At 39.2% G+C, this 27,287-nt stretch overlaps 5 protein-coding genes and 1 long non-coding RNA gene across 13 annotated transcripts in view; 3 read left to right on the forward strand and 3 right to left on the reverse strand.

Moving 5' to 3' along the window:
* The window catches only part of mylpfa (myosin light chain, phosphorylatable, fast skeletal muscle a), a 3,717-nt gene extending 2,371 nt beyond the window's left edge, over positions 1-1,346 (reverse strand). Inside the window, exons 1-2 of the mRNA XM_008329345.3 lie at positions 1,235-1,346; positions 653-751 (exon numbers count right to left, since the gene is read on the reverse strand). Of these exons, the coding sequence (XP_008327567.1) occupies positions 653-751; positions 1,235-1,237 (102 nt within the window). The 5' untranslated portion in view covers positions 1,238-1,346. The remainder of the gene's footprint in view (positions 1-652; positions 752-1,234) is intronic.
* Positions 1,347-4,670: 3,324 nt separating this feature from the next.
* pheta2 (PH domain containing endocytic trafficking adaptor 2) lies at positions 4,671-7,000 on the reverse strand. Of its 2 annotated transcripts, none has more exons than XM_008329347.3 (4): positions 6,695-7,000; positions 6,500-6,588; positions 6,107-6,407; positions 4,671-5,865 (listed from the first exon to the last, which is right to left on the reverse strand). In XM_008329347.3, exons 2-4 carry the CDS (start codon positions 6,578-6,580, stop codon positions 5,474-5,476), a joined length of 774 nt encoding a protein of 257 aa, XP_008327569.1. In that variant the 5' UTR covers positions 6,581-6,588; positions 6,695-7,000; the 3' UTR covers positions 4,671-5,473. The 2 variants fall into 2 exon arrangements, with proteins under 2 accessions (XP_008327569.1, XP_008327568.1); XM_008329346.3 differs by having other exon boundaries at positions 6,107-6,410; positions 6,695-6,996.
* Positions 7,001-7,687: 687 nt separating this feature from the next.
* cd2bp2 (CD2 (cytoplasmic tail) binding protein 2) lies at positions 7,688-10,013 on the forward strand. Of its 3 annotated transcripts, none has more exons than XM_008329349.3 (7): positions 7,688-7,828; positions 8,093-8,171; positions 8,262-8,394; positions 8,635-8,792; positions 8,867-9,452; positions 9,534-9,619; positions 9,811-10,013. In XM_008329349.3, the coding sequence occupies exons 2-7, from the start codon at positions 8,097-8,099 to the stop codon at positions 9,919-9,921; spliced, it is 1,149 nt and encodes a 382-aa protein (XP_008327571.1). In that variant the 5' UTR covers positions 7,688-7,828; positions 8,093-8,096; the 3' UTR covers positions 9,922-10,013. The 3 variants fall into 3 exon arrangements, with proteins under 3 accessions (XP_008327571.1, XP_008327573.1, XP_008327572.1); XM_008329351.3 differs by having other exon boundaries at positions 9,534-9,671; positions 9,811-9,996; XM_008329350.3 differs by having other exon boundaries at positions 7,755-7,804.
* An 846-nt stretch (positions 10,014-10,859) lies between these two features.
* prr14 (proline rich 14) lies at positions 10,860-20,367 on the forward strand. 4 transcript variants are annotated; one of them, XM_008329353.3, is made up of 11 exons: positions 10,860-11,001; positions 12,789-12,814; positions 12,908-13,087; positions 13,437-13,599; positions 13,686-13,748; positions 14,101-14,141; positions 14,233-17,037; positions 17,124-17,265; positions 17,463-17,572; positions 17,922-17,990; positions 18,653-20,367. In XM_008329353.3, exons 3-11 carry the CDS (start codon positions 12,945-12,947, stop codon positions 18,942-18,944), a joined length of 3,828 nt encoding a protein of 1,275 aa, XP_008327575.1. In that variant the 5' UTR covers positions 10,860-11,001; positions 12,789-12,814; positions 12,908-12,944; the 3' UTR covers positions 18,945-20,367. The 4 variants fall into 4 exon arrangements, with proteins under 4 accessions (XP_008327575.1, XP_008327578.1, XP_008327577.1 ...); XM_008329356.3 differs by having other exon boundaries at positions 12,978-13,087; XM_008329354.3 differs by lacking the exon at positions 10,860-11,001 and adding an exon at positions 11,030-12,215.
* On the reverse strand, positions 19,999-22,798 carry LOC103392674 (uncharacterized). The gene is made up of 3 exons (XR_522940.3): positions 22,484-22,798; positions 21,341-21,561; positions 19,999-20,705 (listed from the first exon to the last, which is right to left on the reverse strand). It is a non-coding gene; the product is annotated as an uncharacterized LOC103392674 (long non-coding RNA).
* An 835-nt stretch (positions 22,799-23,633) lies between these two features.
* On the forward strand, positions 23,634-27,056 carry rusf1 (RUS family member 1). 2 transcript variants are annotated; one of them, XM_025064717.1, is made up of 14 exons: positions 23,634-23,902; positions 24,378-24,455; positions 24,538-24,652; positions 24,753-24,822; positions 24,910-24,942; positions 25,114-25,219; positions 25,481-25,582; positions 25,747-25,817; positions 25,953-26,137; positions 26,234-26,291; positions 26,374-26,438; positions 26,520-26,633; positions 26,720-26,785; positions 26,892-27,056. In XM_025064717.1, exons 1-14 carry the CDS (start codon positions 23,750-23,752, stop codon positions 26,975-26,977), a joined length of 1,302 nt encoding a protein of 433 aa, XP_024920485.1. In that variant the 5' UTR covers positions 23,634-23,749; the 3' UTR covers positions 26,978-27,056. The 2 variants fall into 2 exon arrangements, with proteins under 2 accessions (XP_024920485.1, XP_024920486.1); XM_025064718.1 differs by having other exon boundaries at positions 23,635-23,902; positions 24,777-24,822.
* Positions 27,057-27,287: the final 231 nt, after the last annotated feature.

The raw sequence follows: 27,287 nt of genomic DNA on the forward strand, positions 1-27,287 counted from the left end.
TGCTGTGATAGCCCACTAAAGACACAGACGCCATCATTAGCCCATCTCTTGACAGCATGTCCTTATAAAATCCCATGGTCCTGACCTTGCTGAACCTGCACACACACCCTTTAGACCTCATTTTCACACTCAGCCTTTCGCTCTCAGGTTCTCCTCTCATAGAGGAACTGGGAGTTTGATGACATTTTAAAACAGAAGAAACACTTTCATCTGCTTCCCTCTACAAGGCACTAACTGTCCTTCCAATGTAGTATGATGGGCAGATTGTCATTACACGTCTCGCCCAAACACAAACAGAGCTACAGAGCTACAGCCAGAGGTTAACTGGAATTGTAGAGGTCAAAGGTGAAGGAAACAAGATCTTTAGAGGGCGTTAGAATTTTCAGAACAACTAATGATCCTCTCGTTCTGATCAAATCAACGGGGGAGGAGAAAGGGGGAGGGAAATAAATGCAGAACAGCAACTGGGCTGAAAATAAAAATCAGTATTTACAGTAACTCATATTTCTATCACAGCCTCAAAGACACCAAACTAAAATCCCAGTCTCAGTTTGACTAAGAATATGAAACAGCCAAAATGGAAGTGAACACAGACATTTTTTGAGTGTAACAGAGAAGAGCGCCCTCTGGTGATAGAGCTTTAAAACCTCACCTCCTTGTACTCCTGAATCTGGCTCTGCTCAAACATGGAGAACACATTGGAGGAGCCGCTGTCTCCTGCTGCCTGCCTCCTCTTGGCCTTCTTTGGTGCCTGAAAGAGGAAAATAGAAATGTCAAAAAAGATTTCATCAGGCCTTTGAACGCAACACAGGAAATGGACGCTAAAAAAAACAGTTTTTGCCCTTAAAATTGGACAATTTCTACAAGCATTATACCAAAATGTATCTTAAATATCATTGACAAAGTACTTTAAATACGTTTTTAGGAAACATTATATTATCAAACTGCTATCATGGTGCGTTTACTGCTGCATGACCTCCTCTAATTTAATTTTAAAACATTCTATGTCAACATGCAGTGCGCACGGCATGTAAAGCCCATCTTCATCACAACTGCATCACTAAAGATGGCAGTTGTCCAGTAAATCCACACAAAATAAAATCCAAAAATGTTTTTTTGTTACAGAAATTAACATTTGGAGAAGTGGTGGATTAATCCGTAGGACTGATTAGATTTCCCCTTGTTGATATGTCCAACAGCAGCAGTGCAAAGTTGAGGGAACCCTGGTACTCACCATCTTGAGACGGTATGAGTGGAGGTTCGGTTGATCAAGAAAGACAAGATTGTGTGAAGCCGCGTTATACCTCCATCCCGGGGGGCTTATATACCCCTGCACAGGCCAATCTAACTTTAGACACAGCCTCAAGTTTGGATTAGGATAAAAAAGAGAGAGAGAGAGGGAGGGAGTGAGAAGGGGGGGGGGGGGGGGACAGGTGGGTGTTACGGAAAATGGGGGGGGAGTACAGAGAGACAGGATGGCAGCAGGATGGTGTATCACCTTACATGAGATCAGAAATAGACCCAGGAGTCTTGGAATTAAGCAAACTTGATATCTGAGGGACCCATGCCACAGGTTGGCAGTCCCACGTGGACTAATAAGGACATTCGGGACATGGATCCTTGTTAGACCGGTGGACGGTGTCTCTCCGCCCTCCTTCCTTCCACCTACATCTGCCTGCAGAGAGCTGCGGGGACTTTATTTTTGGTGCCCGATGCCCATTGCGATAGCACGGCCTGAGATACAGGCATTCTATATGCTCAGCAACTGATGCAGCTCTTTTCCCTGTATGTTCACGGGCCTGCCTTCTTATTTTAACTTCTGACAAATTAATGATGCAGACCGTGTCAAAATTAGGATTTTCCCACACGTGTCATGTGGACAGCAGCCACACTGGAAAAGCAGAGGACAGAAATGCGGATCACTATAACTTGACAGTCTTTCATTCATCAGATGGATTAAAAAACATGACACTGCACACACAGCACACAGCACTGAGGACAGGACTGAGCTGGAACCTGCACAGAAATGAATCAGTTCAAAACACAGACTGATGACAACAGGCGGAAAAAGACTTTTTCTTCCTAGTACTGGCTTTAAGTCAGACATTAAATGTTTGACCTCTTGGATCTTAGAATTCTGGTTTGAATCTTGGTGCATTGCCTGTTTTTTGTGGAATTTACTGTTGAAGAATTCTCACATTTTTAGATTAGAAATCGAACTTTTTATTGCTTTTCACAAGATTCCCTTCTTTTCAAATTAATCTCAAATGGAGTTTAAAGTAACAGTAATACTAATAACTAAATAGTAATGTATTTTCTCTGTATGGTGTTTCATTGTTACTAATATTATTACATTCAGATGGAAGACATAGGGGGAGGAGAGAGGGGAAGAGCACAGACTAGAGGGAGAGACAGAGAGCACAAGTTTGTAATAATGACATAATTTAATTTGTGTGTTTACAGAGTGAGGCTGAGACACTGCTCAGTGCACAGCGGGAAATCTCCTAGCAGTCTAGTCCTACTGTATAGCAGCATGGCTAACTTCTATCTAGGCTTCAGCAGAAAAGAAAGTATTAAATACAACTTCAATTCTATATAAATATGTATATGTACATTAGCGTGTGTCCGTGGGTGGAGCACTACAGCGTTGAGTTAAGAGATAAACTTGGAGCGTCTTTCAGGAAATGCAAGTATTTCTGCCACTGCTGTCGAGTGACAGTAAACAGTGAACCTTCGGTGGCAGTTTGTAGAAATGCTTGTCATTTCTTAGTGTCCAGTGACACAACGACCACATGTCAGACCAGTGAAAGCGTTGTTAACCTTTGACTTCACTCCTTCTCTCCCAGCCACACTGAGGAACACAGGCTGATTGGTCTCTGTCATGAACACTTTCCCTGTGCTCTGACCTGGGCTCCCCTCGTTTGCAACATCGATCCCTCATTCCCTCCTCTCAGCAAAAAAAGAAAAAAAAATCTGGGATTACTGTGCCGACTGATGGCAGCAGACATTCCGAAGTGAACATAAAAGGGACAGCTGAGAGTGACAAAAATAGCTAAATAAACTTGAGCTGAGGCCCCGAGAGCAGGACGCTTTCCTTCATTTGTTTTGTCAGATTTTAGGTCCAAATTTACCTCCAAGTTAATCTGTTTTAATTTTGAGGAACAATTTTTTAAATCTCTGTTATTGTCTAAATTTATCCGTGCACTCCGTGGCGCTGACTGTTTGTGTTTCCACTCGTCCATCGACTCTCTGACTGTCAGCCCGCCGTGACTCACGTCCCTGCTCTTTACTGCTAATTTGGATCAGACAGACACGTCTGTGTTTTCTGGGCGTCGGGAAGATAGATGTGAGTGATCTTGAGTTCCTGTTGACCTTCGACCCTACAGTTTACTGCTTCATCACCTTGTTATACCAGTTGGCTCCACTGTAGGGCTTTTCTCTTCCAGCTCAGATATCAATAAAATGTAGTCTTCACAAAGTCATTTTATACCTGAAAAACTGAAAACTGAAAGGTCAGAGGTTTGATCCCAGACATTTATTGGTCCACATGGTACCTGCACTAAAACCCACATGGGTCAAACCACTGTGAAACCGTATGGTGCTCACACACAACTGCAGGTTAGAAATAAAAAGTCCACAGCTACATTCACTTACCCTAAAACAAATCTGTGAAGTTTGACTTATTTTAATAATAATAATTTTACATTAACTGCACATCATAAACATTTGGCCATAAACAAAGTGTATTTATGTAATTTACTTTGAATTTTATCGAAAGATTTTTTTTTTTTTGCATTTTCTTTATTATAGTCTCCACTTAGTTTTATATTTAGAGCTTAATGATTTCCATTGTTCGGTTAAGTGGTCAAACTTGCAGAGTTGGAATAAGCTTAACTAAGGAATTGACTTTAAATAACAGATCGTAACAGCCGTACAGATGTGCGGACATGACAGGGGTCGTCACTGAAAGCTGACACCTGGTGGCACGCTCCTCTGCAGCCATTTGTCACTTTTTGGAGAACTGGAATGATGGTGCATAGGTTCAGGAATGTGGAGAAGCTCTGCAGCTTGACCTGGAGGTCGAACCTTTACACACACACTCTGGTGTGTTTGGACACCTGACGACGTCAGGTCGCTTTGTTTTGATATTTGACTCCACCCATCACAGAGGGACGCATTCATTGCAACTAATTTATTAGTATTGTGGCGCTGATGTCAACTTTGGTTTCTTGCTTTTACAGTGCATTTAAAATACCACAGAATAAACAAATGAAATTAATGACAACAATTTTAATTCTTTACACACATACTTATACACACATAATTACCTTTTTTATTAATATGTTGTGTTTATTTGTTTTTGTTCTGTTGACATGAAATTCTAATTTCTATGACACCACTGCACGGTCACACCTGATATTGAACTCGGTTGAGGCGAAACCGGTTTTTGTTTATCTATACCTTTCCCTGCTGTGCATTTTTTCTATTGCCTGTCTGAAGTCCAGGATCATAGTCATATAATTAGGATAATTTCTTCTAATTTTTTTTTTTCTCTGAGAAATATTGTTTATAAAAATTTAGCCAATAATTAGCCAATTATATGTCTATTTCAGTAAAATAATCCTGTTACAGTGATAGTGTGGTAATCAAGAGACAAAGGAGCCACAACATATATATACATACATATATTTAATTGTATTATTATGACACTGTAACATATAACTGTCTTATAATATTACCTTTTTATATAAGATTATATAAGGATGAGTTCTAAAAAAAAAAGTTAAATTTGAAATGGTGTCTGATTTTTTCAACCAAACCTAAATGGAAACCTCACAGTTGAATCTGCGTCATCTGTCATGTGTTGTGAAAGCGTGACACGTGCTTAGTTCACATTATGTTGTTGAGCAAAACAGCTGATCTGGAGCCTGCAGATCTATCTTCTGTTTTCCATCCTTTTCGGCACGTCCCAGAGGTCAGAGGTCAGAGGTGATCCACACTATAACATGTGTGACATATTTACAGGTATCTGAGCCACAGACTCTGAAGTCAATACTGCAAACACAGATTATACTCCTATTCACTCCCCCAGTACACATCCTCTCCATCACTGTACTATAATATTACTACAAATACTGACACACACCAAACACACTCGTTCTGAAATGTTGGTGCAGGAGTGTGAAGATCAGAACAGTTCATCAGACTCGAATTGTTTTTACCTGATTTTACTACTGATGTTCAGTCACTACTGTAATATTGTTACTTTTGGTTATATTTCCTCACTGTTATTTTGGTTTAGTTTGGTTGTAAAAAGGAGAACAACAAATTACCCCTCCCCACCCCCCCACCCCCAACAGATTCGCTGTGCTCTCACAGGATACATGAAATCTCATGAACCTCATAGATGTTGAATCGCTCTTCCTTCACTTCCTTTATTTCAGCTTCTTGCACAACTCTCAGTTCTTCTTTTTCAGCTCAGGTCGATCAGTTCTGCAACCTCCGCCCTTTCTCGACCCCTCAGCCACTCCGCTCTCACTTTCTTCACCTCCTGGCCGTAGTAGTCATGAAGTTTGCTGAATTCCTCCAGTGGATCAGAACCCACCAGGGGCCACTCGCCGTACTGGGGCGCTGGTCCGTTAATGGGCGTGACATGAGCGTTTCTCCTGAGCCAAAGTTTAGGGGACTTTTTAGCCGCCGCTCTATTTTGTGCCTGTAAAATGTTGCTGGAACTGAAACTCCTGGAATCCCGGACCGCAGTACTTGATCCTTGAGCAGGACACAAGAAGGTTGATGAGGGCTGTCTGAGGGCAGGGACAGAGGAACTGTGATGAGACTCACCAGAGCACTCTAGCTGCTGGGCCTCTACAAATGAAAAGAAAGAAAACGTCAGAAGAATAAACAAGCATTTAATATATAAGTATGATAACAAAAGAGACACATATTTAATATATATATTTACAAAATAATTTCTATCTTCACACAAGGTTCATGAGTTATTTGAAGAAAAACTAAAAACTATGATATTGATGTTGTAAAACCAATTAAAAAATATATTTTACAGTAGAAAATATTACCCAGAAGTGTACAGGAATACATGACTGACCCTCGTACTGTCTGGTCAGGTCTCTGACCAGCAGAGACAGGTAGCAGTGACTGGCCGTCAGCAGAGCTTTCAGCCAGCTCTCCTGAGTCTGACCGTCCGCTGCTGCAAATCTGTACGTCTTCAGTCCTTCACCTTCGAACACCAGAGAAAAGGCAAACTGTCCATCACACTCGGAGCGCCTCACTGCACAGCCCTCCAGCACGATGACCCCCAGCAGGTGTCTGTCAGCAGGACGCTCCTGGTAGAACAGCAGGTTTGCCTTCAGCACGAACCAGCGTCGCTGGTAGGTGGCGGTCCGTTTCTTCTACCAAAACAAGGACAAAATGAATGGAGAGTGTCCTTTTTTTTCTTTCATGACTAAAGATTCTATGCTTTTTTTCTATTCGTCGATACCTTCTTGTATAGATAGCCTTCTTTGTCTACTGGAGAGGTGCAGGACAGATAATGGGTCAGAATCTTCTTGTGGAGCTTCATCCCAGCATCTTAACACCAGAGATTGATTTGACAATTACATTTACTTATATGTTTACATCAACTGTATATTTTATCTACCTTACTTTAGATAGATAGATAGATGGATGTACTCACCTTTGTTTTAGGTTGAAGTCTTCACATGGTGACTTTTCTCTTCCTCATCACAGGTCTTCTGTCCAATCGTTGTCATTGTAATGATGGAGTCAGTCGTTTGTCTTTGTTTGAAGAAGCCAGATCCAGACGTAGTTGGATTATTTAGTTTCAGGTTGCTATACCACTGCTTCTCTCTCAGGTCCAAGAGGACCAGTGTTGAAATATAAATAACTCGACCCACTTCCTGGTAACAAAACCCTGACACCTTATATTCTCTCTCTCTCTCTCTGTTTCTCTCTCTCTCTCTCTTTCTGTCTGTCTTTCTCTCCCTCTCTCTCTCTCTCTCAGAGCAGCTGGATGCAGTCATACTGACAAAGAACTCTCACCTGGACATAAAGATGTTGAGGATGTTGCTTTCTCACTTCTATGCTGACTTTTCTACATGTGAAATCAGTTTCAGACTCTCTGAAGCAGAGAAGTGCATATTTTTAACTTGTGTTGATTATTTGAGTGTCATGGATTTCTTAAATATATCTTTAAAGGTGTCTGTCGTGATGTGTTCTGTCTATTTTTGGCCCTCTCTGATCCTTTTTATCCCGTTGGGCCTCAAGGAATTCCACATCTAAAAGAGTCCAAAGACTCACACAGCCTGTCCTCACATACCGTGGGACCTTTCATTTGTCCAACACTTCATCAAATCAGTTTATATAAACATGCTGTACATATTTGCTGAACTTTACATTATTGTGATCATCATAGAAATGTGGCAGAACGACAACATTTAAGTTTAAAAAAACAAAACAACTTTTTCTTCTATATGACATAAGCATACATTTCACTGTTTCACTCATTCACTATCTTAAATGAAATCGCAAAGTCAAAGAATTCTGTGTAACGGCTGCAGAAACTGTCTGTCATTTTATAATATAGGCAACAGCATAGGTCAAACATTGAATTGTGGCACCGACTCCAATCGGTCGGAAGAAGAAATGCATCTACCCATTCTGATAATGACAAGCAACCATCTCCACATTAGTCCACGAGGTGGCAGTAAAGTTAATGACTGGTGTTGACGTGTGCTGAAAGGTAGGAAGAAGAAGAAGAAGAGAAGGGAGCAAGGCAAACGAAACTGTACGCATTTCCAAGTTATTTGGAGTAAGTTATTCAAATCATGTTTTCATTCTTTGGTTTGATATTTTACCATTGAACTAACCGTGTATAATATCTCCACATATGTTTTAATCAGTATTCAGAAGACGTTACAAACGACGTAAACATTATGCGCGCGCTGTTGTTTGCTAACGTTTTTAGCACCGAAAGCAAAGCACATTGTGTGCGTTACCCTCACGTTCACGAATTGTTTATGGTATCCGATCTAAAAAATATGTAAGATACTAACTAATGTGTTTCCTTTTGTAGAGCCATGTCAAAAAGAAAAGTAAGGTTTGAGGAAGGGATCGGAGAGTGTGATCTGGAAGACGACCCCCCTAATAAAAAGGTAATTAGCCTAGTTCATAACAACAGATATCACGGTTAACCCATAAACAACACATATATTTGATCACTATTATTTTCTTGGCTTTTAAAGCCGAACTGTGAGGCTGTCAGTGGACCGGGTTCCAGATTCAAGGGTAAACATTCTCTTGACAGCGATGAGGAGGATGAAGGTGAAGACAACAACAGCAGCAAATACGACATTCTGGCCAGCGATGATGTAGAAGGTATGTCGTGTTGATATGTGGTTTTGTCCAGAAAGTTACGTCATTATTGATGTGTCTTTATATTTTTGCTAAATAACTCAAAAAGGTTTGATTGAACTGAAAGAAGACTTAAAGAAGTTTGAATTAGTACAAAGTAACCTGTTTTAATGTGCAGATTACAGCTTTACATCAGTAAACATCAGAAAATAAAGTTAGTTTGCATGAGATTGTGTCTCTTGAGGCCTTGTTTACTCCTTTCAGGACAAGAGGATGCAACTGTCAACTACGATGAGGGAGTTTCTATCACTCCTTTCAACCTGGATGAGGAGATGGAGGAAGGACACTTTGATGCAGAGGGAAACTATTTTATCAAGAAGGACAAAGAGATTAAAGACAATTGGCTTGACAATATTGACTGGGTAATGAATGGTTTTTCATCAACCTATTTTTTTAAGTCAAGCATGTATATGAAAAAAAAAACTTTTTCTTTCAGGTGAAAATTAAAGAGCAGCCTATCAAAAAGAAGAAGAAAGGTCTCGCAGCCAAACGCTCACGTAGAGCTGGTGATGAAGATGAGGCAGAGGAGGAGAAACAGAGAGAAGAAAAGCAGGCAGATGAAGATGATGAGGTTGAGGAGGAAGAAGAGGAGGAGCCTGCGGAGGATCCATTGGCTTCCTATACTAAGCAACAGCTGATTGAAGCTATGGTTGAACTGATGCTTCCTGGGGAGACGGTCGCTGCAGCGCTCCGACGGCTAGGGGGTCTTGGGAGAAGGAAGAAAGGAAAGCTGAGGGGGGAGAGTGAACCCACAGAGGAGGCTAAACGGGACACAGAAAAGCTTGATAAGCTCACAGCACTAGCTGACAGACTGGTCGGTGCTGGAATGTTTGAAATCTATCAGCACACCTATGAGAAACTGTCCTATTTGCTCAAAGGCACAGGCAGCAAGAAACCAGCTGTGGGGCAGAACGGGGACGATGATGAGGAAGAAGATGAACTTGATATGTTTGCAGATAAATTTGACGAGACCCATGCTGGGAAATCGGGGGATAAAAAGGACGACAAAGAAGACATAGGAGGTTGCTGAGTGTTATTTTGAGTGAGATTGTCTCTAACAGGTTAGAGCAACGTCTGTGTCTAAACCTATTTTTTTTTTTCAGTGAGTGAAGAAGTCTTGTGGGAATACAAATGGGAAAACAATGACAGTTCAGAAATATACGGCCCCTTCACCAGTCAGCAGATGCAGGTATGATATCTGGATCGTACTGACTCAAGATTAACACAGGAACATTGCAAATGTGAGCAGTTACTCATTTTTGTTTGTTTGCTTCTTATTGACCTCTAAACATATTGGTAAATCCCATTATATGTGATTATTTTACCTTCATCCTCAGTCTGACCAGGTGGGTTTTAATCTTCTTATTGTCTGTTTTTCAGAATTGGGTGGACGACGGCTATTTCAGCAGCGGTGTTTATTGCAAGAGGGTCGACCAGGAAGGATCTCAGTTCTACAACTCAAAGAGACTTGACTTCGATCTCTACACGTGATCCAGACTTTTTACTCACAGATCTATCTGTAACTAAAGCATCTGTACTTTGTTTTTAAATAAATAAGTGATGTACTTTTGTTGTATTGATAACTGGTCTGAATTTTTCCATATGTCTTTGCCACCTCTGAAAGTGGTTTTGAGAGATACTGTTAATGCAACAGTGGCAGTGACCTGTCCCCACATGAATGTTATAGTTCTATAATTCAACATAATATAATTTTACTATAAGCATAACAATGGCCAGCTCATAAAAAGCCTTTTAGAAACAAAATGGTGAACTAAAAATATTATATTGTGATGAACAGTACTTCAAAGTGGCTTTGAGTGTTCCAAATAAAGTTATTTTAAAAAGATATCTTTACAAGGTTGGGAGTTGAAAACCTGTGGGTTGTTTAAAAATACCTTAATTAAAAATGTCAGTCTTGTAACAGAAAATAAAGGTCACATCCAATGTAAAATGCAACAATCAAAAATAGTCTGTGATACAGCCTCTACTGTTTGAAATAAGACGTTTTTGTTTTGGTACTGTAGTTCCCTTTCCTACCCAACAGGGAGGGCTACAGACACGAAGGAAAAAAGGCAGCCCTCCTGCAGTATCCTTGGCTCTTAAAATTAATTGTTTTTAATGATTTCAAAATTTAATTTTTAATAAATGTTTATTTTTACTATGTAAAAGGTATATTATTTCTCACATATTGTCTACTAAGAAAGGCAAGAAAAAACAAAAAGATAATGTAAGGTTTGGCACGTTTACCCATTAAAGATTCTTGATTCAAATGAGTAATGTTTAATATACTGGGTCATGCAGGGACATAATGGAAGACAATTTTACGAGCCATTCGTCCTCGTTGTCCTATTGGCTTCTATCAACCCCATGCCTCTCCTTGACCCTATTTGATTGGTCATATCGTCACAGGCGGAAAACGGAGTACCATTCTGATTGGCCGATTTCCTTGTCTGCTTGTTAGATTTGTAAAAACGGATCCTTCGCCTGTGGTCGCTGTAGGGCGCCGCCACTGCCCGACATGTCTTGTTTACTCTGAGCTATCTTCCACTCAGCTCTAGCTTATCGATTAAGGTAAGTTTCTTTGGTGTGAATTAGCCGGACTTGACTAACTCACTCAGTGAAATTATGTATATTTACTAAAATGGTGCTTAAACGTTAGCAGAAATGACAGCCATCGGCGGCTGCGGCTACTACCTGGTACAGAAACTGAGCTCCACTTACTGCGAATGTCGGCGTTAGCCAGAACCATGCTTTGTTGACTATGCGAGGATGTGTTTATTACTTTAATTACCGAAATAACGGTTTTATTAAAAAACAGGCATTGTACAGAGGCATATACATTTTGTGGTGATTTATTGACGTTTGTATATGGTACTGTGTATATACCAGAAGCACCGGCGTTGCTTATGTCAAACCAACTGTTAGTTAAAAAACGTTCATCATAATTTAATTTACTCAGATTACTCAATGTATTGTTTTCTACCCCAATTTATTTTTAGAAAATTAGTAGAAAGGTCTGACTTTCTCTTACCCTTCATAGACCGAAGCATACGTGTGCAAAAACTGATGAACCAACGACAATGACTCGTAAAAATAATGCTACAACGCGAAGACATTAATTTGGAATAGGTGATATAAAATGCTGCCGTTATTCACAAATATCTGTTTCTGTTTATTTAAAAACTGTTCAGATCCACGTTTAAATTAACCTCCTTATTTCATGTAATCAACTTGAAATTATACAAATACAACTGCCACATGCATTGTTGTTTTGCAGTAAGTGCTCTTCCTGTCTGTACGTCACAGTTAACAAACCTCTACCCCGTTTTAAAGAATTCATTATTTGAAGGTGTAATTAGGCGACACTCTGTGTAAAGCTTCGTTTACATAAAAAAATAGACAAAACGTTATTTAGATTAAAAAAATTAAAAGGTTAGAAGGACAAGATAACGAAATTAGAACATAATTTCAGAGATTTACGTTTCCTAACTTTTTATTTGGTTAATGAAATTACTCAATGTTTTTAACATTGCTGAACTTATTTAAAATTAAAGAAGAATAATGGAGACAGGCCAGAAACACTGATGACTTACTAGGCATTTTATAGTTGCAACAATAAAAGCCAATTTAAAACATGAAAGACAAAATGAAAACAAAGACTATGAAGGGGAAACAAGCGAACAGATGGTGACAAATAACATGACAGACTGGAATTTACAAATCTAAACTGTGATGGTCATACGATGTTAAAAAAAAAGGAAAGAGACTAAGTGCTGCACTGGAAGGTTTTTGGAATAACAATGACAGGAGAATATTGTGTTTTGGAGTAACAAGAATGGTCCATAAGGCATAATATGGAGTAATTAGTCAAGCAAGTTGTTGGCAGGACATCAGAGAAAAGTTCCTAATTTAATCCCAATACTTTTTTTTGCCCTTGAACAGTGTGCATGTACAGATGACAACCAATACAGCATATACCAGCATATAACATTTGCAAACAGGACATATAGTGTCATATACAGCTTGTTGGGGCAGCAGTGGCTTGGTGGTTATGGAAGCGGACTTGGGTCTGGAAGGTTTCAAGTTTGAGTCCACCAGCTGCCAAGTTGCCACTGAGGTGGCCTGAGCATGTCACTGTCCCCATACACTGCTCCCCTGTTCACTATGGTGATGGGTTAAAAGCAGAGGTCATATTATGTTGTGTGTCACAATGACAAATAATTTACATTCCACTTGTAAACATACCACAAATTTGTTCTGGAGTAAATTAGTAGTAGTAGTAGTATAGTATAATATTGTATGGAGTATGTCTTTTATTATAAAATGTAATGTAAAAATGCATCTTTTCTGTATTTCAGACAAAAGCGTCACTAAGATTTTAATTGTAAGTGCTGTCTTCTTTTTACGACTACTTTATAAATACTTTTATGTTTTCATGTGATACCCTGCATGTTTGCCCCCACTATTTTATTTACAGAGAAGGCAGGACGAGAAGCCAGAGAGAGAGCCAGGGGATGTTGACTCACTCCTCTGATTTGCTCTCTCAGATAGTTTGTCCAATGGATGAAGACCCTATTCCCCCTCACCCTTTCTGTAGTGCACCTCCCCACAGTGTACCTCCACCACCTCTCCTCCTCCCTTCCTCCATCACTCCCAGGTATAGTTGTTCCAGCACCTTTGCTTTTTGTTGGAGTATTTTCCCTCCTTGATTTGTTTCATCTTTTTTTTTCTCTTGTATTGATCACATTCTACAAACATTTAAAATATAAAGCATCCTTCTTTGCAATTAAATTGGTCAAAATTGTGCAAATAGTTAAAACAAGTAATATGAATTGTATCCCTGTCATTATTGTAGTAATTATATTATCTTTCTTTTATATTATATTATTGAATAATATGGTTTAAAAATTCTATTCCTGGCCTTCAATTGTTTTCATCCACTGCTTACTGAAATATTGTATCTCCTTAGTCTTAGTGAAGTTTTTACTTCTCTTCAATTTTCTCAGCTGTGCTAAATATGGAGAACCACAACATAGGAGTAGTGGTCGTAGTCAAGCCATTAACGCTCAGAGTCCTGAAAAACCGAGTCATACGAACAGCAAAGCAGATCAGAAACCGTCCACACAGAACCCGTCCCCCCCTAAGAGACAAAGACTGATTCAAAGCATGGTAAAATAATGAGAAAAAAAATAGAATATGTAAGAGTAATGAGTTTAGACACTTCTCATGCATTATGTCTATATTTTATTCCACAGGTGCAAGAGTCACAGTCCAAAAGGTCTCAAGCTGGAAGTGTTTTACATGAAGAACAGAAGAAGGTTAGCTATAGAACTTTCTGCCTCCAAGTCTTCACCTAAAGTCTGTCCACATTCCTATGTCTGTGTTTTTTAGGTTGTAAATCTTTCTATGTTTATAATCTGTCTGTTGCTGTCAGCTTTTCCATAGTTCTGTGTATGGTAACACAAGAGATTGTTACAGTGCAGAGGGTGTGAGGTTCAGCTGGGTGTTTTTAATCTTCCTTCACGGTCTACTGCTCCTGACATGGATGTGTAATTGAGTGTCTTAATGTGACCCACTAATGAAAAGACTGTTGATGTTACTGAACCAACTACAGTTCATCCTCACTGAGTGCTTGCTTTACATTAGAATGAATCATTTCCTATTTTACAGGATGGATTTGGTCCTATATTTACAGCGGAGGACCAAAACAGGTAAGTGTATGACCTGACCTTTTTTAACTATTAATTGGAAATGGCTTCCACTTCCTTTCATTTTATGATTTTGTTTCTTCTTTAATTGTAGGCAAAGGGATGAGGAAAGCCAACCTGGTGTCTCTGCAACAGGAAATATCACAGAGCACGTGGTTGACTCTACCACACAGGATCATCACGTTGCTAAGTCCAACATGGAGACCTGTGAGAACTCAGCATTTGAACAAACTGGTGAAAACCCCTCCTCCCCAAAGGGATGGTTGATTGGGCCTTTAATTCAGACATTCAAGTCAAAGATTAGCAGTTTCTCAGAGATTGTGTGGAGTCCTGCTAAACTTTTCAAACCCAATAATGACCCGGACTCTACAGACTTTCCAGACAAGCTCATAGAATGTGATCAAGAGGGAGATGAACCAGCTCATGTTGAGTCAACTGGTGCGTCACAACTAGTACAAAAAAGTGAGACTCCGCCACCGGAGTCTGATGGGAATGAGCAGAGGCTTAGTGAAGACACACAAACTGCAAAACACAGCAGTCCTAAATATTACAAAAGACTTGTGTTTGAAGTGGATGTTCCTATGCACAAAACTGAACAAAGAGATGAAAGTGCAATATGGCCAACAAAAATCAATGCTTCTGACTCTGTTCCGTTGCAAGACAGCCCAAAACACTCCAATACCTCCAGCACAGCATCACAACATGATGGGTGTTCAATACTACAGCCCTCCATCAATTTCAGTTCTATGGACAAATCTGATGAAAAGAGTGCAGTTGAGAGGCCACACAAACTGGTAGTCCAGTTGAAAACGCTTCCCAGAAAACGCACAGGAAATAGATCTGACTTGAAGAAAGTCGTAACACCGCCGGTTATTCCGGTCAAAAATGGTGCCTCTGACCCAGTGTTCAATGAAGGAAATCTTTCTAAGTGGAGCTCCATCCAAGTAAACAAAGTTAACGGTGATAAGTCTTTACAGTCTTCTGTCCTAAACACTCAGCTCAGCACAGACAATTCTCACAGTGGAGGTACAAAGAATGTCGACAGCGTTGAAAATTGCGTGGAGCAGAGCCTTTGGGAAAACACACATGACATTGTTCATGGTATTGTGAGATCCACTGCGGATACTGAGCAGCTAAAATGTGAGTTAATCCCCGACTCTGGTTCAGCTACAGGCCTCGGGAGATCAAAGAGGGGACAAAAAGGGACCTGTCATTCTCAAAACTTGATTAGACCGAAAAAATTTAAAGCAAATGTATGTTCAGGGAGCATGCACCAAAAAGTTTTAGTAAACCTAGCATCTGATAGTGGCATAGTGAAAGCAGTGAGACCACAGAGAGAAGTTTTAGTCACAAATGGCCTTGTAGAGGTGGAGGACACATCAAAACCTATTCCCAGAACTGTTACATCAAGAGCTAATAGGAAAGGAAAAGTTGGACAAGACACGCTCCTTAAGACAGAAAGCTCTGACGTGATTAAGATTTGTTCTCTGGATAAAAGTTGTGGTTCATCAGAGAAAGATCAGAAGAGCAGCAGAAGCAACGCAAAGCTAAGACCTGAAGCCAAATCAAGATTGGGTAAACTTGATGTAAATGTTGACAGTATGGATCTGGAAACCACCGTGGCCATCACCTCTGTCAAAGATGACCAGGAAGGGCCTTTGTTAGAAATGATTGTCCACAATGATAAAAAGCCAAGTACAAACAAAAGTAAGAAAGCACTAAAAAGAAAATCACCAACTCAATCCAGTTCAGTGACTGAGGTCGAAAGCACTTTAAACTCTCCAGTTAGTTCCACTGAGCTTACACCTACTGATTTAAAAAGCTCCACGCCAGTTACAGAGGAGACCCTCAAAACAACCAACCGAACTACTACAAAATCCAAAAGTGGTTATAAAGGTGCAGTGAAATGTTCTGGATCAGAGGGAACTCAAAAAACACAGCATTGTACTGTAAACCTGTTGATTAAAAAGGAAGGTAAAAATAAGGACATGATGAACCCGCTTTACTTTGAAATTACCCCTTTTGAAAGTAGTCAACAATTTTCTTCCTCAAGCTCTACATATCAACTAAATTCCGAACAGTTGAACAATAAATGTACAGAAGTCACACATCAAAATAAAAACAATGCAGTTGTTTCTCAGACAGTGATTCCCGACTCTGGAGCCAGCAATCCAAGCAACAACAGTGTTTCTCGGTCAAGGTCTCATCCAAGAGCAGTCATCACTAACCCGAGGCCCAGGAGATCAGATAAAGGAAGGAGAAAGGCTAGCGGGTCACACAAAGGTGAAGATAAGACTGAGTTGGTTACTATGGACAGAGCAGATTTGTCTACTCACTCCTTGGGGAAAAAAAACCTGTTGCGCAGCTACTCGTGCCCAGAGATCCCTTTTCTCCATCCCCATGACACCCTGTGGACTACGACAACTCTCACCAAATCTCCTCATCTCAGCAAGTCTCACACATCACACCTGAACCTGGTGTTTCAAACTCCTCCTCCCCCTAACACACACAAGTTTGCGCAGCGCACTCGTCGTCACACCGTCTGCAGTCTGGAGGTGGAGAGGGAGATTGCTCCACTGTGTCTGCGTAAGGAGGTGTACCCAACCAGAAGGTCTGCTCCGATCGAAAGTGTCAACTGGCAAACATCTCCTAATATCCCGCATTCTCCAAGCAGTTCTCTCTCGGCTTTGGCGAACTATTTCCTTTCAAGTCCCCTGGCTTTTCTTTCAAAAAGAGCTCATGGCAGAGGAGCCGCCGCCAGCCGTAGCTCTTCCAGCCATGTGTCTTCTCCGTCTACCTCATCACCATCTTTCACATCCCCACTGAGCTCTACGACCAGGCATCATCCAGAAATCCTCCAGAGAAGTGACACCTCCCACCCCTCAGAATCTAACAGCAGGTTACTCACCTTTTTGTACTAATTCAATTGATTGATCAATGTCCAGGGAATTTTACTTTAAAACCAAAACTTATCTTTTTTTTTAGTGAACAAGTGTTGGAATGTGAGACTGAAAAGGGACAGGGCATCGAAGAGGATGAAGAATGTGAAGACATCAGCTCATCAAGTCAGGAATATGAAGATGCTGCTTTCAGAGAGGAAAAAGCTCTGTCAGACTCTGAACTTAAGGTAGAGGTTAATTTTCAGGTGTAAAATCTGTGCAGGTGACTGTGTGCAGTGTGTGATTGTTTATCAACCATTTTTGGTTGACATTAAAATTACAGCCTACTGCATGAGAAGTAGTTTTGATTGCAGTGCTTGATTTCCTAGACGGATGTGGGTTTTCTCTCTGTCAAACATAACCTAACAGTTGCCTGTCTTTATAGATTGTACAAAAGCACGAGGATCGAGGAAAGGTGTCGTCGATCAGAATTCGGAAAGCTTTACCCAAACCCCAGAACAATTTGACACCCATGGGCCTCCCTAAACCCATCAGGTGTGTTCCCCAGCAGATGAATGGTGACATAAAATACTAGTGAAAACTTTTAAGAGGGTCTATATTTTTGCAGCTGTTTAGGTTTTCAAGTATTTAAAGAACAGATGAAGATAAGGTCATTCTCAACAACATTAGATTTGTTTTAGTTTTCAAGAGTTGTAGTTTAGACTCTTCTGTTTTCAATAACCGTTTTCAATAACCGTTTTGTTTATTGGTCAGTTTACATAAGTGGGACAAATACTGTCCCTATCAGTCTCATCCTCATACGGGTCAATACGTCTGTCTATGTACATACTCTGTGATCAATACTCAGACAGACTTGTGTTTGTTTTGTTACATCCCACTACAGATTGAAGAAAAAGCAGTTTAGTTTGGAAGAAATTTACACCAACAAGAATTTCAGCAAACCTCCTGAAAGGTAAGATCGACTCCAGACTCCAGACATAAATAGAATACTGTTGTATTTTTCTTACTATACACAGAAGTTTAAAGTTTACAAAAATATTAGTTTTTCAAATGGTTAAGGTCAGGGAGAAATCTCACTTCCATGTGACAAAAAAAAGATTAATTCACAAAACAACCTTCTTAGAACGAGCCAACAAGGCAATTTATAAAGCTAAAGTATTTTGTTCATTTGTATTAAACCTGCTTAATATTAATTTGTTGCACATCTATTATAACTAGTATCATGTAGCATCACCAATACTTCAATACAATACTTAATTAAAAACAAACAAATGCTCCCGTCTTTGTCACTGATGTTACATTTTTGACAATAGTGATCTACTCAAAATAAATATCCATCAAGACGATGAGACACCGAAGCACTGTCGGAAAAATATTACAGTCAGATGAATTAGTGATATCGCTGTTGGTGCATCTCCTAAATAAAACTGCTGTTGTCACTGAAGACACAACAAATCATTACTTTTTCCATAGGGTGGCAGCAGAGGACTGTTTGTGGTTTTCCTGTGTCAGATTCCATATAATGGCCAAGTTGTGCCTTTCAGCCATTGTACATTATAATTAAGATTTTTTTGGATTAATTATTATTGCTCATATGTGTTGACCACATTTCAGCCGATTGGAGACGATATTTGAAGTTCCTCTCTATCGCCGAAATGGTTCTGAATCCTTGTTCGGACAGAGACGTGTCAAAAGGTTCCTGGAGTTCCTGGATGTTGGTGAGGTCCGAAAACCAAAGAAGCCTCTGGTTGGTGTTGGGAAAGTGGTTACGACATCTTCCAGGACACGAAGAGGGGGCTATGCTAAAAAAGAACCGGTTGTGACCGTGCAGGATGTGGACTCGCTGCTGTGTGCCAAACTGGATCAGCTGAATCTGTGGCTGATACATGATCAAAAAGGCCGCTGACGTGGTAGTAATTTTGCAGCTGTTTTCTTCTATCTCTATTGTTCAATGTATTTTCTACAGTTTAATATGCACAATCAATATTGATGGGTGACATTTTTATACCATAAGGTGTAGTTTCCACATTGGTACAAATGCATGTTCTGATCCTGTGGAAAGAGGAAAAAAAAATCATAGATGACAGGGAACACTGTGTCTAACAGCCAGATGTTTTCTCAGTCATCTGTGAGGCCTTGTTTCTCCCACATATAGTATTCATTCCTTCAGCTGAAGGGTTTTATCCTGATTTTGTGGCTTTAGTAAACTTGACATGTTGAATCTGCTCATCATTTTGGCATTGCCTTTGTGGAGGTACATTACCCTGCCTCTCCACAGGAGGGTGAGATCGGCTGTCTGCCTTTTTTTAAACTTACAAAACTTACAGCGTTAATGAAGCTATCAAATGACCACTTTGTAAATCAGACACTGCAGGTATTAAAAGTGGCGAAGAAGGAAAACTACTGATACTTCACTCACTCATGACATTATATTATTATTATATTGTTGTTATAATTATGTAAAATAATCCACTCCCACCCAGAATCATAAATATCTTATGTCTTAAAAAGTATAATGAAAAGGCAGCTGTTTTTCATTTATGTGCAGTACATACAGCTGCCAGCAGGAGGTTTGTCTTTGCTGGGTTTGTAACCCCAAAGTTTATGCACAGTTGTTCTTTAAATGGCAATGATCTGTGGATAATTCTTTTCATGTTGATACATTTATGGCTGCAGAGGGTTTACAATTTAACATGTGAAGAATGTGACACTGCAGGGCTGTTATTACCTTTAGCATGGAATAGAGTCCGCATTGTAATTCTGGTCCTTTCCACTTCCTGTGTATCTCTCATGTCTATAGTTGTATTTTAATGTAACTTGGTAAACCGCCTGTATAGTTTGTCTTTTCTTGCCAAATTTGACAGAAGATGCCGTTACTGTTAAATTTACTATTTAAAACAGTGTTTTATAGATATTTGTAATTCTGTAAATCTGTTTTTGTCAAGATGTTTGAAGCAAAGTAGCACAAATGATTGTTTTTTTATTATAAAATTGTTTCTGTTAAATGTTTTGTATAAAAGTACAGCATATATACATTTGACATTATTAAACCTAATATGTAAACAGGGCAATTATGCCAAGATAACCTTGGCACAAGAGCTGCACGTTGGAAGCACTGCCTCCGTCCCAGACGTGGCGTCACATTTCCTGTACAGAGCCAGTCCTTTGTCAACAAGAGGTTCTCTTTTGTTAAATTTAAAAATGATCTTTGAATTAAATCTTAGGGACTGGCTGTGTACTGGGAAATGACCATTTATACATGTCATGTTTTCTATGTACTGCTATAGTTTAAATTGTGTATATGTTAATAAAATAAATATTTCAGCTTGTAGGAAAATTGCAGTGTGGTTTAATACTATTTTCTTTGTTAGAAACAAGGCCTGGTAAAAAGAAGAAGTATAAAATGACAAGGTAAGTAAGCAGAAAATGCTGATACTCAATGTTATATATATATATATATATATGAATACATGTAGTAAAGTTTGGCTGCTTTGATCTTCCTGATTATAGTTTCTCAGTCTTTCAGGGTCAACAGATATGACCCCAGTGTCATCAGTATGGGAACTGCTGCCAAACATAAAAACCATGTTAAAATAGAGATGATTCCGAATTTTCTTGCTCGTTGCGAATACTTTGCTGCGACTATTTGATCTCCGGCCTCCTCTGCCTGTGCAATTAAACAGAAAAAAGATATCAAAATTAGAATAATAAGTTACAACCTTACAAATCTAGTGTACATGCCATAATTGTAAAAGATGGTTTAAGGTGGTGAATAATTACAACATGTTAGGACATGTCCCGCTGAATTCTCTCCCAGCTGTGTTTCATTTTTTCAAAATGAAACCTGTTCTGATATTGCATCAGTTTTAAAAATCTTTCTGGAAAACATTTGAAAGGAACTGAACTTTGGTTGTCAGACAAAGCAAAGAAGCAGGATGTACAGTATGACCTATGAAAAACACCTGCCAAATTTCTAGAAAAGGAAGTCTTTATTTATTTATAAAATAGCGTTTTCATCTCCATAACCTTAAGGGGGTCAAATTTGGTCTGTATAATTAAAATGGAGTCTACAAATAAAGTAATTAAAGTTAAACAAAGATTGGTCTAGACATTGATAGACTATGGCCAATAATATAAATAAACATTGGTCAAAAAATAACTGAAGGTATTATGAGTAAATGCTAACTATTTTCTAGAAATAGTTTTAAAACCAAAAGGCTTACATAGCTACACATTGGCCAGGTGAATTAATGGCAGTCAATCAAATAAAGAACATAAAGCTAGACTTAAAAAATCAATCACCTTTACTGAGTTTATTAAAGATTTGATCCCGATGCAGCTGCATCCACAGATGATGCTGCAGATGGCCAGTCTTCTGTAGTGCTGGTCTGTAAAGAAGGACGCTGCACCCCTTTTCCCCATCTTGCTGCTCATGACTTCATCCTCTGAGCCCCCCGACCCCGGTGTGGTGTTCAGTGGAATATCCTCCATTGTTATACATGCTTGAGGTGGGCTTGACATCTCTGCAACACATAATTTCATGATATTTGTTGGTATTTGTTTTTCACAATTAAGATAAGTCATTATCTATGGAAAATATAAATGTTTTACATTGTCAGGTTTGTTTTAGGGACAAGAAAAGTTTCTGTTTTTCCTGACTTTTAAGGACAAAACCTGCTCAGAAAAAAAGTATTTGCTTAATTCAAGTATCTGCAACGGTAAATGACTTCAGAGCTTTTTATTTTTCAGTGGAAAATATTAACAGGAAGTGATATCTAACTGTGATACTATGACTCACCAGCATCTTGGATTGTGTTGATCTATTCATATATTTCCAGACCTGTTGTATACTGTTGTGTATTGTTGTATACTGTTGTGTACTGTTGTATACTACACCTGTAACATAGTTGCTGAGCAACAACTCCCTGTTGGACTCTCTACCGAAACAATAACCACGTCAGACACTGGTTCTGGTGACAGCATTGGTTATGAAAGTTATGAAAATGGACCTTCAGTGTTAACTAAGGTCCACCTACTGACTTAGATGCAGTAAAATAATAACCTTACTGAGTTACTGACTGATCATGTGTGATTTATCCCAAGCAGTTATTCTGAGAGCAAAACCTCCAACATTAAGAGACAACACTGTCATGTAAAGACCTGAAAAACTTGAAGAGTCCCAGTCTGAATTTAATCTGGTTGACTGAAGAGTCATCACAGCAGAGCTAAAATATATACAAAAAAACAGTCCAACTAATATCTAATCTGATCATCTATCTTGGCCTTCTCTGAATGTTTTTTTTTTTACATGTCCTGCTAGTCTGTCGATCATTTGTAGGGAGACACTATGTTTCTTATCATTTCTTCATTTAAAAGACATTTCTGTAACACGTACACACAGGTTAATGTATGTTAATGTTTAAAGTCTGACGTGAAAATACAAACCTGATCAGCTGTAACGTTGTTTTGAATCCTGGTGTATGAAGTCTGTCTGGACCTTTAAAGTAAAACAGGTGATTCCTCAGTTTGTCCAGTGTGGTCTTCAGGCCTTATAGTATATTACAGTATATTAAACTCTTTTGTCTTCTTGTCTTGACTTCAAAATTCCCTCAGGGCACAGGATTCTGATCAAATCTTCACTTGTAGTCATCTAAACAGCACAAGTTCTGATGCTGACCCATCTGTGTGACAGTCGTGTTCCATGTAAGTTGTTGAATGACAGGATTGAGAACTCTGGGGTGAAACTGTGTGAAACCTCCACGCCCATTTTACTTGGACTCTCTACTCCTTTTTCTTTCTGTGTGTCGGCCACTCCCACACATACACTTGTCGAATGCTTTGTTCTCACGGTTTCTTTTTTTCTTTCCCTTGTGTTTGCAGGTTTCACTACCTCTGCTAAGCCACAGAGTCAGGAAGAACTCACTGTAACTCCCAGTGTTTTCTCAGTGTCTTTTCCATGTCACATTCCACAGGACAGAAGGAAGGTGTGTCTGCACTTGTCTTGCCTTGGGCTGAAACAGCGGCAGACTGAAGTAGACCTTGATGTTCTAAAGGCTCATCTTAAAGTCTTATCTTTACTTCTCTGCAGTAAAATGTTTACATTCACATCATCTGACATTGGAAACATGACGTCCTTGATATGAAGGGTCCAACTTAACCTCTTGATTTGGGGGATTTATAGTTTCCTGTCATAACACATCCCCATGTTTACTCAGAGATAAGAGAGCCAGTATTTACTCCACCTTGGAGCGCTGATTGATGAACACCTGACTGCATTTTTCAGTGCTGGCGCCTCCTACATACCATACACTGTACCAGCTCAGTGATAGGGGCGTACAGTAAGAATGATCTGCGGCAGTGTAAAGTTTTACTCTCTGAGTTATTTCTACTGAGCGGGTATTTCCCTCCCTGGATGCCGCCATGCATTGCTTGCCCTTGTTTTCATGTTTTCAGCGAAGTTTTGTATCCGTAACCTTTACACCTCATGTCAAGTAGCCATGATGTCGGAATGTAATCACCCCGTTTATTGGCGCCGAAGCCCCGCCCAATATACGCCTTAACCAATGAGCGAAGTCCAAAATGTGCTGCGTAAAAAACACGGAAGTAGAAAAAACAAAGTACAGGACAATTCGGTGTATAGATGTTACACGTCACTGAACTGAAACGTTCAGTTTGTCGGTTTAGTCATCGAACGTTTATTATATAGCCAAAATGGAGAAGAAGAGTGACGTGGTTGTAGCCACAGAGAGATACGGCAGCACAGGATTCTGGAAATATGTTGCCAAGAATGGAATAATAGAGAGAAGAAGAGATGAGAGTGAAAGTGTTGGAAGGAGAGGAAATCCTGTTGTTGGAGTATTTAAAGTAAGAGTCGATCACACTTTCTTTCTTTCTTCAGACCCAACGTGAGTTTTGACATTAGAAATTTACCCTGTTGTTACAGCAAGATGCAGGGCGAAGAGCATTAAACGTTCCAACAATATTTATTATATACTCAGTGCAAGTTGCAAAGACCAAGATCCTTGGTGTGAACTAATCTGTAAGTTATATAGTTGCTCCACTCGATTTCCAATTAAATTAGTTTGTGCAATGTGTACACACGTCGTAATATTAAAAGATATATTTACTCTAAAAAAACTTGTTTACTCTAAAAAAAGATGCGTTTTAATATTCCAGTTTTCACAGACCTCAATTATTAGCATATACTATACACCGGCACAGTCCAACAGAAGCAAAGTGACATATAAAAGACGACCACTGACTACTTCATCATGCTGGTGGATGCTTGTGAATTTATGGTCCATGTGTGACTCATTTTTCCTCACCTACTGAATTTCAGCGTGTGTTTCTGCCTCAAGGCTACCCAGAGAGTGTCAGTGGTGACTATCTGCAGTATCAGTTTTGGGACACTGTTCAGGTACTGTTGAAGAAAACACATGATTCGATGATCACTATTTCATTACGATCACTGCGTCACACTCTCCTCTGTTTCTCCTCAGGCTTTCTCCAGCTCTTTGTCAGGGACGTTGGCCACTCAGGCCTCTCTCAGAGGAATCGGTGTTGGAAACCAAGAGGCCACCGTTGCTGCAGCCACATTCACCTGGTTACTTAAAGGTCCTGAGAAAAACCAACCAAAATGTCATCAAAATCCACCCTTTACTTTTGAAATAATAAATAATAAAACAAAGTATTTGTTTAATTAACTTTGTTCAAGGAACATGTATAATCCTTCTTGCAGATGGAACAGGAATGTTGGGCAGAATCCTCTTTGCCTGGCAGAAAGGGTGGGTTTATATTTATTTTTTAAATGGAATGAAGTCACAGTGTATATATTTTCCTCTTTTACTGTGACTTTTTTGTTGTTATCACAGAAGTAAACTGGACTCCGAAGCCAAAAAATGGAGGTACAGTCTTAAAATTCACTCTACGATGTAAAACTGTCTTCATTATCTTTGTTTACATACAATACAATATTAATATATTTTAGAAATATACTTTTTTCCTACATAAATAATAAGAAAAAAACAGGGAAAATGTCTGTTTGATGTAATACATTTTTAAAAATGTCTCACCAGGCTTTTTGCGGATGTTCTCAATGACATTGCCATGTTCATGGAGATACTGGCTCCTTACTTTCCTGCATTCTTCATTTTTATTGTGTGCACTGCCGGAGTTTTTAAGGTAAAACTAAGAAAAAATAAATGAATGTAAAATGAAGGCAAAAATCTGTGTTGATATTGATCATTTTAAAGTAGGCAGTGATGACTGTGAACTGAAAATAATCCTCTGAATTTTAAAACTGGATATTGTGTTTAATCTTTACTGTCTGTTTGAATGTGAGACAGTTAAGGGACGTGGTTTTGATTTGCAGGTTAGAACCAGGTCACGGATCTGAGGTTATGATAAAGTAACCTGTCCCTGTTACATGTGTTTTTCATTTAGTCCATTGTTGGAGTAGCAGGTGGAGCCACTAGAGCTGCTCTCACTGTTCACCAGGCTCGCAGAGACAACATGGCTGATATCTCTGCCAAAGATGGCAGTCAGGTAAACATTTGATTAATTTCCTAAATTTTCAGTAACAACTAATGATTTGCCATGTAGATAAATGTCTATAAAAGCTGAAAATGATTCTCAGTTTTTTAACATGAAATTTTTAAATTTCCCAGCCTTAAATCAAATTCATCAGATTCATCTCTTTTCCTCCTCAGGAAACTTTAGTAAATTTGGCCGGACTACTGGTCAGCTTGGCACTCATTCCCCTTGTCACCAACAACCCTATGTAAGTATTGAGCAGTAACAACATGTCAGGTGCATCATCTCTGTGTTATGTTGTAGCTGTGACCAGTCTGTTTCCTACATTGAAATAATAATAAAAAATGTCCTTCATCTCCTTTTTTGTCTCTCTTTGTCTCAGGCTGACTCTCCTTCTCTTCTTCCTTTTTACTGTTCTTCACCTCTTTGCCAATTACAAGGCCGTTCGATCGGTTATCATGGAAACCTTCAATGAGGCACGGCTCTCCATAGTGTTTCAGCAGTATCTGGAAGACAAGCAAATCCTCAGTCCACAGGAAGCTAATCTGAGAGAGCCTGTCTTCTTGGGTGAAAATTACATCCTCATACATCCAAATAAAGTCTTGGGTTAGTTAGTGGGTTAGTAATGATGTCCTTACAAACATTTGACATGTTTCTTTACAGAGTTTAGAAAAATGGTGCAAATCAAACTTGGAGTGAGATTACAAGAGGTTGTGAAGTGGTAATTTCACCTATGATATAAACAACTACACACACTAACCTGTGCCAACACACATTAACTAAATCCACTCTTTGTTTTATAGCTCACAGGAACTTGACTTGGCTCTGAAGAACAACAGATTGCCTTTTCTGCTAGGAGTGCATAATGGTGAGTCAGTTAAAGAGAAAAGTTTCTCTCACCCTAGTAGACGTATTAAATTCTCTGAATGTTTGTCACTCCTCCTTTCAGGGTGTGTTTGTGTATGTTTGGGACCAAAGGCCTCAGTGTGTGATGAAATCAGAGCCATGTGCCAGGCTGTGTGGCTCAGCAACATGTTGAGTCATCAGACACAGCAAAAGCAAAGTCAGTCTTTACTTATGTCCATTAATCTTGACACAGGCTCTATATATTTACATTTGAACATGACTCTTATTTTGTTTAAATTATAGGTCACTGGGAAATGGTACGCGAGAGTCACAAACTAATGGACAAAGTTTTTGATCCATTTATCAAAGGTGACTCCAATCAAAAATATTTCAACATTCCATTATGTTTTAATTTTTTTCTTGGAGCGGAAGTGTATTTAAAAAAAAAAAAAAAAAAAAAAAAAACCTTTTCTAGGTGTGGTGGCTGCAGGATGGGATACGGGAAGAACTCTCCTGGACTGGGACGAGTGGAGGGTCGAGTGGAAATCAAAGAGCAGTTAAGCCAAGGAGTAATTCAAACAGATTATAACTCTTTATATATCATTACCTTTTGTTGAATAAACTGTATTTTGATTTTCTACTTGTTTGTCTGTCTTGTTTTTAGTCTTTGTTTGAATACTTCATTTAAGGGGATAGAGTACAGAAAGACCAAGAAGAGGATGCAGTTGTATTGTTATTGTACATATAAACACACACAATATTAAGGTATATGTGTAAAAATAAAAAACATACAAAATACGTTAAATGTTATGGATAAAGTTCTCATTATATAATTTAACGTTGTAGTTTGATACAAACCAAACTTTCCGAA

This window comes from Cynoglossus semilaevis, chromosome 17, assembly GCF_000523025.1.
Source record: "Cynoglossus semilaevis isolate Cse_v1.0 chromosome 17, Cse_v1.0, whole genome shotgun sequence".
NCBI classification, from domain to species: Eukaryota; Metazoa; Chordata; class Actinopteri; order Pleuronectiformes; family Cynoglossidae; genus Cynoglossus; species Cynoglossus semilaevis.